The 12184-nt window shown below is 57.0% G+C and overlaps 1 protein-coding gene across 2 annotated transcripts in view; it reads left to right on the forward strand.

Moving 5' to 3' along the window:
• Window positions 1-10185, forward strand: part of GNB1 (G protein subunit beta 1) — a 52371-nt gene extending 42186 nt beyond the window's left edge. Inside the window, exons 6-12 of one of the 2 annotated variants that reach the window (XM_006107501.3) lie at window positions 716-779; window positions 1879-2041; window positions 4455-4521; window positions 5362-5563; window positions 6167-6383; window positions 6957-7072; window positions 8580-10185. In XM_006107501.3, coding sequence (XP_006107563.1) covers window positions 716-779; window positions 1879-2041; window positions 4455-4521; window positions 5362-5563; window positions 6167-6383; window positions 6957-7063 — 820 coding nt within the window. In that variant the 3' untranslated portion in view covers window positions 7064-7072; window positions 8580-10185. The remainder of the gene's footprint in view (window positions 1-715; window positions 780-1878; window positions 2042-4454; window positions 4522-5361; window positions 5564-6166; window positions 6384-6956; window positions 7073-8579) is intronic. The other variant, XM_023748247.1, reaches the window with a different exon arrangement.
• Window positions 10186-12184: the final 1999 nt, after the last annotated feature.

Genomic DNA, 12184 nt, shown 5'->3' on the forward strand with positions numbered 1-12184 from the left:
GGCTCCTGAGCTGCCTTCTGAGTAGCCGTGGGCCCTGCTTCCTCTCCATTAGCCCCCTCGCCCCTTGGTGCTGTCCTGTCCTGTCCTCGTTCTGCAAAGGCAGACAGAGCACCCGCAACGCACAGGCCCCAGCCGATCACACATGCCCAGAGCAAGACAAGAGGAAAAGGCTCATGGCGGTTGGTAGTTGCTGCCGGGGGACCAGGCTCAGGGCCGCGGGAGTCTGTCTTCACTGTGCAAGGCGGGGGGGGTGTGAGGCCTCCTCAGTGCCCCCCGGCCTGGACCCCAGGGTCGGCTCCATCTGGGAGCGGCTCAGGAATCGGGGTCTCTCAAAGCTGGTTCCCTATGTCGAGGCCTTGCGTGCACAAGAACAGACAGGAAGTTGCACACTCCATGTTTCCTACCACCTGTGTTCGTGAAGACTATGAACAGAAACCAGACAGAAGCAGTGCTGAGTGGCCACTGTCTCAGCTGACCCAGCACGTGGCGGGGGTCTAGTCCCCCGAGAAGCCAGGCGCTTGTCCCCAGCTGCTGTCTGTGGGAACGAGCTCGTCACGCTTCCAGCGTTGGTCTGATCATTGGGGCTTTTTCTTCGGGCTTGTGAGTCCGTGTGGCTTGTCTCCAGCACAGGCCGCTCTGACGCACACGAGAGCCGTCACAGCCGCGTGTGGCTGTGGCTGTGGCCCTGACGTGCTTGCGTGTGTCTTCCCTGCAGGCTTCTCGTCAGTGCCTCGCAGGACGGCAAGCTCATCATCTGGGACAGCTACACCACCAACAAGGTAGGGACTGCACGCCCTCCCCAGGCCCAGGCCGCCGGATTCACTTAGCTAAGCTACAGCACGGGCGGGGGCGGGGGGGGGCACGGGAGTTTGGGTTGGTATGGAACTCCCGGTCCGCTAGGGGCCGAGCCTGTGGCTGGCACACGCTGCTCGTCCCCGCTGCCCAGCTCAGCTCTGCTCCCAGCAGGCGGGAGGGCGGCTCCTAATGCGCCCGGGAGGCGGGATTCCAGTTTTAGCTCAGTCTGGGAAATCTCATGTTTTATTTAAAAATGCAGAAGTCTAGCTTTTCATTTAGTTATTCGTTTGTTTTTTTAAAAAATATATTTTATTGATTTTTTACAGAGAGGAAGGGAGAGGGATAGAGAGTTAGAAACATTGATGAGAGAGAAACATCGACCAGCTGCCTCCTGCACACCCCCTAGTGGGGATGTGCCCGCAACCAAGGTACATGCCCTTGACCGGAATCGAACCTGGGACCCTTCAGTCCGCAGGCCGGCGCTCTATCCACTGAGCCAAACCGGTTAGGGCTAGTTATTCGTTTTTATGAGAGATCACCTGAGGGGCATTGTATCGAAGTATAAATTAAATTCGTCTAAAGAATGATTCAAGGGGGTGTCACCTGGAGTGAAGTAGTGCTGTCGCTGGTCCCACTCAGCTGTGTTTCAGGGGACGCCGGCTGCGCGTGAGCACACAGCCTGGTGCAGCTCGCGGGCCGGTTCCAGCACTTCAGGAAAAACCCTTGTTTTATACATGAATTGATAGCCATTTTGACCGGCCAGTGGCTTTTTTTTTTTAAGATTTAAGTGAAAGAGACTTAAGTGAATGATTGCTAGCCAGTAAGCCTTAAAATACAATAGTAAAGGAACATTCTTTCTTTTCGACGCGTGATTTCGATTAGGAGGCTGTCTTGTTACTGAGGGTCTCTCTAGTCATCAGTTGCGACTTTATTAAAACTATAGATTGAGTTGTTCTGTAGCACAGGGTTTCTAATTAAGTTACTGCTGTATCTGACTGGCCACACCTGCAAATTATTTTCAAAGCAATTTCAGTAGCTACTGTGTTTGAACGTGAGCATGTTTGCGTCTGTTCTGTCGTGTAGGTCCACGCCATCCCTCTGCGGTCCTCGTGGGTCATGACCTGTGCGTACGCGCCTTCTGGGAACTACGTGGCCTGCGGAGGCCTGGATAACATTTGCTCCATTTACAATCTGAAAACTCGCGAAGGGAATGTGCGTGTGAGTCGTGAACTGGCCGGACACACAGGTACGCGTTCTCTCCAGTGACCTCACAGCGGGTCAGCCTTCTCACCTCCGCTCAGTAACTACCTCGGGAGGGTGGTCGCAGTCATGGCAGGAATAGTCTGAAATGAGAGCAGGAGGCCTCGCTAGGCCTTTCCCGGGAAGAAGACTTTGGGTCTGAGTCCCTGTGGCGTCGGCTTTCAGGGTTCTCTGGTGCTTGCTGAGGCCACTGCCGCTCAGTCTGCATCTCCCGCTACACCGTCTTCCGTCCTGAGCGCCTTCCACCAGGGTTTGCAGTGTGAACGTACCTGTGTGTGTCGTGTGCACATGCTTGTGTGCGTGCACTGATCCGTGGGCATCGGGGCTCCTCGCGGCCCCACACCAGCGCCCTCGGTGCGGAGGCCACAGGCTGGGAGGTGGCTGGGGAGGTGTTGGAGCCGAGCAGTTCTCTGTCCGTTCGCCTGTGACTGGCTGCGACAGGGGAGTGTTCCTGGAGAAGGTCTCGTCCTAGGGTTTTACTTTGGCGGCGGCTTCTCAGTCCTGAAACGCCTTCCCACGAGGCTCACCTGCCTCGGGCCCAACACGGAGAAGGTGGTAACTCACGGGGCAGCTGGTTCTGTTCTGACTTCAGCCAGGTGGCCCGTTACGTTCCTTCCAGCCGGTAGCGAGCCTGCCCTGCGTCCTTCATACGCACGATGGCAGAGAATACAGTGTCCTCTTGGGGAAAGTGCACCGAGGCGCACTGCGAGGCCCGAGGGCATGAGAACCTCACGAGGGGGGTGCCTGCTTCTTCCTGTCAGCTCGGCAGTTCTTGCTCATCCACCCGGAGCTCTGTCCGCAGAGCGTGCGCTCTCAGGAGTCTCGTCTCTTCCTGCGGAGCTGACCTTCTTGTCCCGATGCGGGGCTCCTCCTCGCTTCACTGACGCCGCCCAGCCTTCCTGCTGGCGCTGGGCGGTTTACATGGAGGCTCCCCCCCATTTCCTTCCCCCTTGGCCGTGCTGTTGTCAATAGCGCCCCCTGTCGTTCTCACCGTCTCAGCCTTTCCCATGCTGGTGAGTCCTGTTTCCCGTGACATTAGTGCCGGGGGTGCGGCTCCGTCACTTACCTGCCTCCTGGCCTGCCCTTCTCTGCGGTGGCTGCATTTTTCTGTTGGCGTTTTGGTTGCCTCTTTCCATTACTTCTAGTGGTTTGTCTAGGGATTCAAAGCACATTTATAGTTTTCCATGGTCTCCTAGGGGTTACTATTGTACCAATTCATGTGAAATGCGAAACCCTGGCAACCGTACGGCCCATTCCTGCTCTTGGTGACGTTTCTGTTGGGGTCACACCTACATGTGTAATAGGCCCACGACACACCGTCACAATAAAGATGTATTTTAAAATCTATATATAGGTTTTAATTGATTTCAGAAAGGGAGAGAGATGGAGACATCAATGATGGGAGAGAAACATCATCGATCAGCTGCCTCCTGCTCGCCCCCCACCGAGGATCGAGCCCATACCCCAGGCATGTGCCCTGACTGGGAATCAACCGTGACTTCTTGGTTCATAAGTCGACATTCAACCACTGAGCCACGCCGGCCGGGCTAAAACCTATTTTTTAAAATGTGGGGTGTCTCAGCAGGTGTCACGTGTCCCAACCTCTGTTCCGCGGCTCAGCTTGCAGCTCAGGCCACACAACCATTTCCACCCCGACTTGTCTGCTACAGCTGCATTGTAGCAAACAGACCCGCTCCCTGCTCTGCCCTGACACCTGTGCGCCTCCCCCATGCTCTGTCCGTCCTCTCTCCCCACAATAAGAGGGCTCCAGGGGGGCAAGAAGTGACCTGTTAGTGGATATGTCCCGGGGCGGGGGCCGGGGGGGCACTCCAGGCACGGGGCTCTCCTGTGCACTGAGTGGATGAGCGAGCGAGTGAGGAGCAGGCGGGATCCATCCTCACTCCTGTCACGAGAAGAGGGGAGGAGAGCATGTGCCCCATGTGTGGCAGCTCCCGTGCCCTGTGGGCGCAGTGCCACAGCCTCCTTGGTCCTGGGGTCCTGGCCGCCCTAGCCCTGCCCGGGCCCTGCCCAGCAGTGCTGCACACGGGCGGAGGGCCGATAGGCAGGGTCTTCCCCGTTCTGCCCACGGGTTTCTGTTTACAAGACCCTAGACCAGTGATGGCGAACCTATGACACGCGTGTCAGAGGTGACACGCGAACTCATTTTTTTGGTTGATTTTTCTTTGTTAAATGGCATTTAAATATATAAAATAAATATCAAAAATATAAGTCTTTGTTTTACTATGGTTGCAAATATCAAAAAATTTCTATATGTGACACGGCACCAGAGTTAAGTTAGGGTTTTCAAAATGCTGGCACGCCGAGCTCAGAAGGTTCGCCATCACTGCCCTGGAGAGCGGCGCTGGCAGATTTGGGTCACTGTCTGGGTCTGTTTCCAGGTTACCTGTCCTGCTGCCGCTTCCTGGATGACAATCAGATCGTGACCAGCTCTGGAGACACCACCTGGTGAGTGCCTGACCCCGCCTGCCGTCACAGGGCTCGGCCACCCCGGCTCTGGGTAGGAGGACAGAAGGTCCTTTTTGTTTTGTTTTGTTAATACTCACTCGAGGATACTTTTTTTCATTGGTTTGTAGAGGGAGTGGGATGGAGGGAGGGAGGGGGCCAAGAAAGAGAGAGAGAGAGAGAGAGGGACATCGATGTGTCTCACATTAATTGGTTGCCTCCTGCAAGTGCTTGATGGGGGCTGGGGAATGAACCTCCAACTCAGGTATGTGCCCTTGGCTGGGAATTGAACCCATGACCCTTCTGTGTGTGGGCCGAGGCTCTAACTGCTGATCCACACTGGCCAGTGTGGAAATAGGTTCTTGCCATGAATGGGGGTGTCTGCCCTGTGAAATGGCCATGAGACTTCAGGGCAAGCGGCAGTGCGAGGGGACTGAGTTCACTGTGCCTTGCGGATTGTGAAGCTTCGTTATAGACGTTGCGCCTCCGGGTGTGTGGGAAGCCCTGCTTTCCTTCCCCACCAGCAGCCCTGGGAGCAGTGGGCGATCGGCCCCTCCCCACACCGCAGGGCCCAGCTCCCAGTGGCGTGCACCGTGTTTCTGAGTGTCCGAGTTCTCATCTTTCTACAGACAGAGAAGCCCCTTAAACAAACCCTGGAGTGTTTTCACTCGTGGCTCCAAACCACGTCACGTACACGCTCAGGTTATTTTACAAGAGGCCTGTGAGACCCCATCTGATTGGTCTTAAGTCAAAGCGCATGGGTTTCCTGTGGTCCTGGGGTGGGAAGGACACTGGTCACTGGCCGTCTGCGAACGTGGGGGCTCCGTGTGTCTCCTGCTGCAGTGCTCTGTGGGACATCGAGACGGGCCAGCAGACGACCACCTTCACTGGACACACCGGGGACGTCATGAGCCTTTCTCTCGCTCCCGACACCAGACTGTTTGTGTCCGGTGCATGTGATGCTTCAGCCAAACTCTGGGACGTGCGAGAAGGGATGTGCCGGCAAACGTTCACCGGCCACGAGTCCGACATCAACGCCATCTGTGTGAGTGGGCTGACCCGCGGGCAGGGTCCTTGGCCAGCGTCACATTAGATTAGTTACTGTACACACAGAATTCTCGTTCAGTTTTAAATGTTTTCAGGATTAGACGTTCTCTATTTTCTCTGCAAATACAACCTAATTTACTAAAAACTCCCTGTAGAACATCTAAAAGTGGTGTGGTCTGTCCTTGGGGGCCAGCTAATTCTGTGATCGGCTGGCCCCCAGCCCTGGGCTTGGGGGGGGCGGGGGGAGCACAGGGTGCAGTAACTCACCCAGCGTGCAGCCTCTGCGGGGCGGGGCTTCCCTGCTCCACATCCCCGCACCTGAGGGGCCTGGCCTTGAGGGGAGGCCCCTTCCCCACCTTCCTCCACGGGGCTCGCCTGACTGCTGGTGGCTGCGGAGAAGCATGGCCTTGGTGGTGCCTGCCCTGGGGGTCCTGTGGCTCCTGTGGCTCCTGTAGCCCCGTGGCCCCCTGTGCTCCCTGGGTCCCTGTGATGTGGGCCCAGGTGCTGTCAGCGTACAGCCGTCGTCCTGCTCTTGGGCAGTGGTATTTCCAATGTTTATTTTTTGTCCTTTGCACACTCTTGATTTGCTTTCTCTTTCCAGTTCTTTCCAAATGGTAATGCATTTGCCACTGGCTCGGATGACGCCACCTGCAGGCTGTTTGACCTCCGTGCGGATCAGGAGCTCATGACTTACTCCCATGACAACATCATCTGCGGGATCACCTCCGTCTCCTTCTCCAAGAGCGGGCGCCTCCTCCTCGCAGGGTACGACGACTTCAACTGCAACGTCTGGGACGCCCTCAAAGCCGACCGGGCAGGTAGGTGATGGCTGGGGCCTGTCTGTGTGTCCTGGACACTCGGACTATCTTTCAGGATGGACATGACTCCTCAGATAAGCCCAGGTGTTCAGGTTTCTGTCCGTCAGGCAGGCTGTCTGTGCTGGGCCTGCCTGAGTACACCTGCCAGGCCGCCGGCAGCCAGGAGCTGGCTCTCCAGGCCTGGCACCCCTGCACACACCAGACGCTTTTCCCACCCACGTGTGCGGTGCCCGGGCATCCCCAGTGGGCAGGAAAGCGGGTGCCCGTGAAGAGTCTGAAGTTCACACGTCAGAGGCTGGTGCGTGGTTGCCAGGTGGATCCACACACGCAGGTGTGCGGACGATGAGAACTCCCTGACTGCACGTGGCCGCGCATTTTAGAGTTGCCGGCCGTGTTGGTCCCGGGCGGGGCGGGTGGAAGAAGGGCACGTGAGCCCTGGTGTTGTGGGGCCTCACCTTGGCTTCCGCTTCTGGAGGGCCTCCTTCCTGCCCCAGTCGAACCCCTCAAGCTCCCCTGCACAGTGGCTGCTGCTGGGACACCGGGCCTCGAGTGACTGCTCTCGCTTGCTCCCAGGTGTCCTGGCTGGGCATGACAACCGCGTCAGCTGCCTGGGGGTGACTGACGACGGGATGGCTGTGGCCACAGGGTCCTGGGACAGCTTCCTCAAGATCTGGAACTAACACCGGCAGGTAACACGTGGGAGATGGTGGTTCGTGGTTTCTGGGTTCATGGTGGTGGAGATTGACGGTGAGGTGAGCCTTGACCTCAAGCTGAGTGCGGTGCCCTCGGCCTCACACCCAGACGGCACCGTCAGCCACCTGACGATGGGCCTGAGCTGAGAGGCCCTGTCTCTCTTTACTTTTTTTTTTAGATCTTTTTTTGTTGTTGTTAATCCTCAGCTGAGGATACTTTTCCATTAATTTTTTTCTTTTTTTTCGAGAGTGGAAGGGAGGTGGAGAGAGAGAGAGAGAAGCATTGATGTGAGAGAGACACATCGATTGGTTTCCTCCCACATGGGGCCCCGACCAGGACTGGGTTATGTGCCCCTGACCAGAATCGAACCCAGGACTCTTCAGTGCACAGGCTGACACTCTATCTACTGAGCCAAACTGGCCAGGGCTCTTTTTACATTTTTTTAAATTTATTTGTTATGGTGACAGTAGTTACTAAAATTGTGTAGGTGTCAGGTGCACAACTCGATGACGCATCACCTGATTGTGTTCACCACCCAAGGCCAAGTCTCCTTCCATCGCCACTGTCCCCTCTCCACCCTCTCCCTCCCCACCCCCTTTCCCTCTGGTGATCACCACACTCTTGTCTGTGTCTGTGAGGTTGTTTTCCTTCACTTAATCCCCTCACCTTTGTCACCAGCCCCCCAACCTGCTCCCCTCTGTCAGTCTGTTCTCTGTCTCTCTGAGTCTGTTTCTATTTTTCCTTTTTCCATTTTGTTTACTTTTCAATAAGTTTAAATCCTTGATGGGCACAGCATCGCACAGGTTCTGTGTCCAGCGGCCTTAGCGGGGAGGCTGCTCGGCACTCGGCCAGAACTGCCCACTGTTAGCAGAGCAGTTACCTTTCCCCAGGTGACTCTGGTTGTGCTCGGTTTGCCCACCAGGAGTCACTGTGTTGTTCTCTGCTTTGTACGCATAACCCAGAGAGAATTCGTTTCATCTCGAGCACAAACACCTTCACTTCTAAGAAGAGCCTGGCCACTGTGGCTCAGTGGTTGAGCATCAACCTATGAACCAAGAGGTCACAGTTCGATTCCCAATTAGGGCCCAGGTTGCAAGCTCAATCCCCAGTGTGGGGCGTGGAAGAGGCAACTGACCGATGATTCTCTCTCATCGTTGATGCTTCTATCTCTCTCTCCCTTCCTCTCTGAAACCAATAAAAATATATTTTAAAAAAAGGAGAGCTGTGTGCTCCCTCTGGTTCTGGAGACCCCGCTTATAGCCGTCAAAAATGGCCTTGGACACAGCTTTGTGGACATACTTGTCCTTATAGGAGTCCTGTTCCCAGCAGCCTCCGCAAGGTCCAGGGTGGCAGAAAACGCTGTTTTTGTTTTGTTTGTCAGTTCATTTTGTTCATTAGATCCCACATATAAGTGAAACCATGTGGTGCTTGTCTTTCTCTGACTCACTCACTCAGCAGAACGCTCTCAGGGCTCTTGCTCACGTCTCTAAACTCTGCTTTCAGCAGCAGGCGGACGCCCGTGACTGGAAGACCATTCCACCCTGAAGCGTTGCAGTGATAGCATTTCCAATCCTCCCCTACTAACGTGGGCGCCCTCCCTCCGAACTGCAAAAGGGCAAGATCTTTCCTTCACTTACTGCTGAAACCAAGAGCACAATCCCACGAGAGAAGAACCTGCTGTGAACTCGACGAGTCGTGCATCCTCCCGGGACCATTGTCTTTGTTTGCTTTTTGTCTTGAATGAAGTTAGAAGGAAATACTAGAGTCAGAATGTTCGCCACCAAGTAGCTCAGTGTATCATGAGGCAGACACACCTGGCCACTCGTGGGTTTGGGCTCAGGTCCGGGACCCCGTCTGACGCTCGTGCAGAGCAAGTCGAGGACTGGATCTTGTCATCGGCTCCAAATTCCAGGTGGTGTTTGTAACAGGATTTGAAAACATTCATGTTTCCTTTTTAAAATATCTTTGTGTTTAGTAGTTAAACAGAGAGAGAGGGTCTAGCGCGGCCTCTCTGAAGTTGTTAATGATGTAAATTTAGTCCCTGTTTTTAAAATTTTTTTTGTCTAGTGTCACATGGTTGTTGCACAGACATGGCACAGAAAGAGCAGACCCGAGCGTGGTGACCAGCAGAGTCCAATCAGGCACCTTTCTCCCGCCGTCCTCTGCCTCTCCCTTCAGTTCTAACCTCCCCTGGGGTTTCCTGGTGAAGTGGGGAGTTTATAATAATAGCCTAACACTACCCCGTGCCCCGCCCACTGTCACAACCTGTGTTCCAGAGAGGTGCCCGTCCTGTGCTTGGATAGTCAGTCAATTCTTTGTGTATGAAACAATGTAAAAATCAATGTTTTGAAAATAATGATCTCAAACTTTCTAAGTTAAATTTTAAACAATTGGATCGTTGGCCGCACTGGGGGCTAACTCTTAGACTCGCATGCTGTAGGAATGCTCACGTGTGCGTTAGCGCTCAGGCCTAGGTGTTCTTTTTCTTTACGAATAACCTCTTTCAAGTTGTAACCATTTACGGCTCTAGCCACTATCGTTGCTACTCTGCACGCACCGGAAGCAGTACAGTAAGCAGCTCGACACGCTTGAGTAGCAGGATAAGGCACTATTTTCTTTATTTCTTAAAAAAAACACCAAGTCCTGTTCCAAATGATTGCTGTTGGATTTGGGGGGTGGGGTGGGGGCAGGGAACGGAGACCCGGCCGGCTCTGTAAACTCCTACGGAACCAGCCTCTGCACCTGAGGCAGGTCGTTTTCTAACACAGACTTCCCGGTGCCCCCAGCCGGTCCCGCAGGTGTCCCCGCAGCGCCCCGCGCTGTGCTGGGGGGTGGGGTGCTGGGCCCGCCCGGGCGCTCCCGCAGCAGCAGAGCTTTTCCCGCTGGCTGTCTGCGGCTCCTGCACAGGTGGCCGCGTGGACACGTGGGCCTGGGTCTGCGGGGCGCGGGGCGGAGCCCTCCTAGCGACACCCTGTAGGCCGCCTGCACCTGCCCTCCCTTTTGTATTTAATTTTCAGTCCGTGTGCTGCAAGGAAGCTGGACGCGAGGTCGGCCCTGCATTCAACTGTCCTGTTATTTAAGCTGAAATAAAGCAGTTTGACATGAGGGACCTCGGTGTGGCGGCTGCTCCCTGAGGCGGGCCTGCGCCGTCCTCTGCCCGTGCTTTCCCGCCGCGAGAACCCCAGAAAGCAGGGGTGGGTCCCCAGGTGGCCCCTGAGCGCAAGCACCCAGCCCTGGCCACCTGTCCCCACCCAGACGTCCATCCCGAGCCTGTGGGTCAGGACGGGCCTCCTGCCGGGCGCAGGGACGGGCCCACCGGCCATTCTCAAGCTCACAGGGCGGCACTTGCTCCTGAGTGGAGACCCCCTCTGAGGAGGCACCAGCCGGAGGCCCTGGATTTGCCCGGGTGCAGGTGGCACCCACGCACCCTCCTCCCCCGCCGCGGGGCACGCCCGGCTGCTCCCAGGGTCGGTCTGTTCTGTGCAAATGTTAACGCCCGTGGCGCCACTTTCCCTGGGAGCCCAGCTCCCCACCCCAGCCCGGCCTCAGCCAAGCGCTCCCTGACCATCCGGGACAGGAGGGAACCTGGCCTCGGGGCTGGGCCCCAGCCGCCTCTGCAACCACAACCACAACCACCGCATCGGTGCTGGGCGCTCGGCGCCTGTCTGCTCACGGCAGTGGCATTCACTCCACCGGCGCGGGTTTTCCTCCATCTCCAGCGCCAAGTAGGGCTTGGCGCTCACCACGGAGCCAATGGCGTCGTGTCCCCAGCCCACTCCGCCCTCCACCAGTCCCGTGGCCCACAGCGGCTCGTGCCCTGGGGACAGACAGCCCCTCCTCCCCAAGCCCGCCCCCTGCTCAGCTCCCCACCTTGAAGTCTCCAGTCCCCCCACCATCACCAAGCCCCCTCCCTGTGTCCTGCTCAGTCCTTCCCAGAGCCCAGGCCAAACCCTGCCCCTCAGGTCCTCACTGGGTGACCTCGCCTTCGGATCCCCGTGGAAAACTGCCCACGACAAAAGCACCTGCTTCCTAGAGGCCTTGAAAGAGCTGAGTCCCGGGTGCGAGGAGTCTGAGGAGTCAGAGCAGGCGGGCTAGGCCTCGGGGGCTCCCACTCCCACCCCAGGCTGCCTCCCGGAGTTGGGGGGCAAAGGGGTGCCGTGCCTGCCGTGCTCTCTGCCCTGCTGCTCTTCCTCGCTCCGGGCAGGGCATCCCTCCCCCGGCACCTGGGGAGGGCACTGCCCCGTGGAAGCCTCCTTCCTGCCTGAGCGGTGAGCCTGGCTCTTGGCTGGTCTACAGGGAGAGGCGCTGGCCTCTCACCCCTGCCTGGAACCAGCCCTCACAGGAGACGAGTGGATTATCCTGGACAGGCCTCTGGGAGGGTGAGGCACGGCCAGGCAGGAGGGCCGGACCGGTCCTAGGTCTGCTGGCTGGAGGCCAGAGGGATAAACGAGGACCTCCCGGGAGCCAGAGACCCCTCCACAGGGAGCCTCGCCCTCCCTGGCTCCCAGGCTCCTGGCCACTTCCACTTTGGGTGCCCGGCAGCCTCTGCTCACCCCGGCATTCACCCCAGCCAGGTACAGCTGAGGCCAACGTCCCAGAGCTGGGAGCAGGACCCCAAGGAGGAGCACCCCTTCCTCTCCCTGCATCTGTGAGCCTGGTGCACCCCCTTCCTGTCCTCTAGAGCCAGGGAGTTCCCCTGACTGCACCCAAAATCCAGGGTGCCCCCTCCATGAGCCCAGCTTTGGGCAGCAGCTCCATCATCCTGCTCCACACCTCCCTCGTGCAAGCTCCTGCCTCTCTCACCCCCTGCCCCCCCATCCTCCCCGCCCCCCCCCCCCCCCCCGCCCCTGTCCCTTGGTGAAAGTGTGGTCCAGGCCCGCCACCAGTAAGCACTGCAGACGATGCTCACTTTTATCAGTATCCCCGGATCCACTCCACGGACTGGAAAAGTTGAGGGGGCGGGTCCCTCCCCCAAAAAGGGGCCCTACGCACACACGCACACACACACTCGTGCCAAACATTCTTCCTATTGGGAAACATCAAAAAAATAATGTGCACAACTTTTTGGGGGTTGATTGTCAAATACAGTAGGGTCCATTTTTTGAAAA

This window comes from Myotis lucifugus, unplaced genomic scaffold, assembly GCF_000147115.1.
Source record: "Myotis lucifugus unplaced genomic scaffold, Myoluc2.0 scaffold_1225, whole genome shotgun sequence".
Classification (NCBI taxonomy): Eukaryota; Metazoa; Chordata; class Mammalia; order Chiroptera; family Vespertilionidae; genus Myotis; species Myotis lucifugus.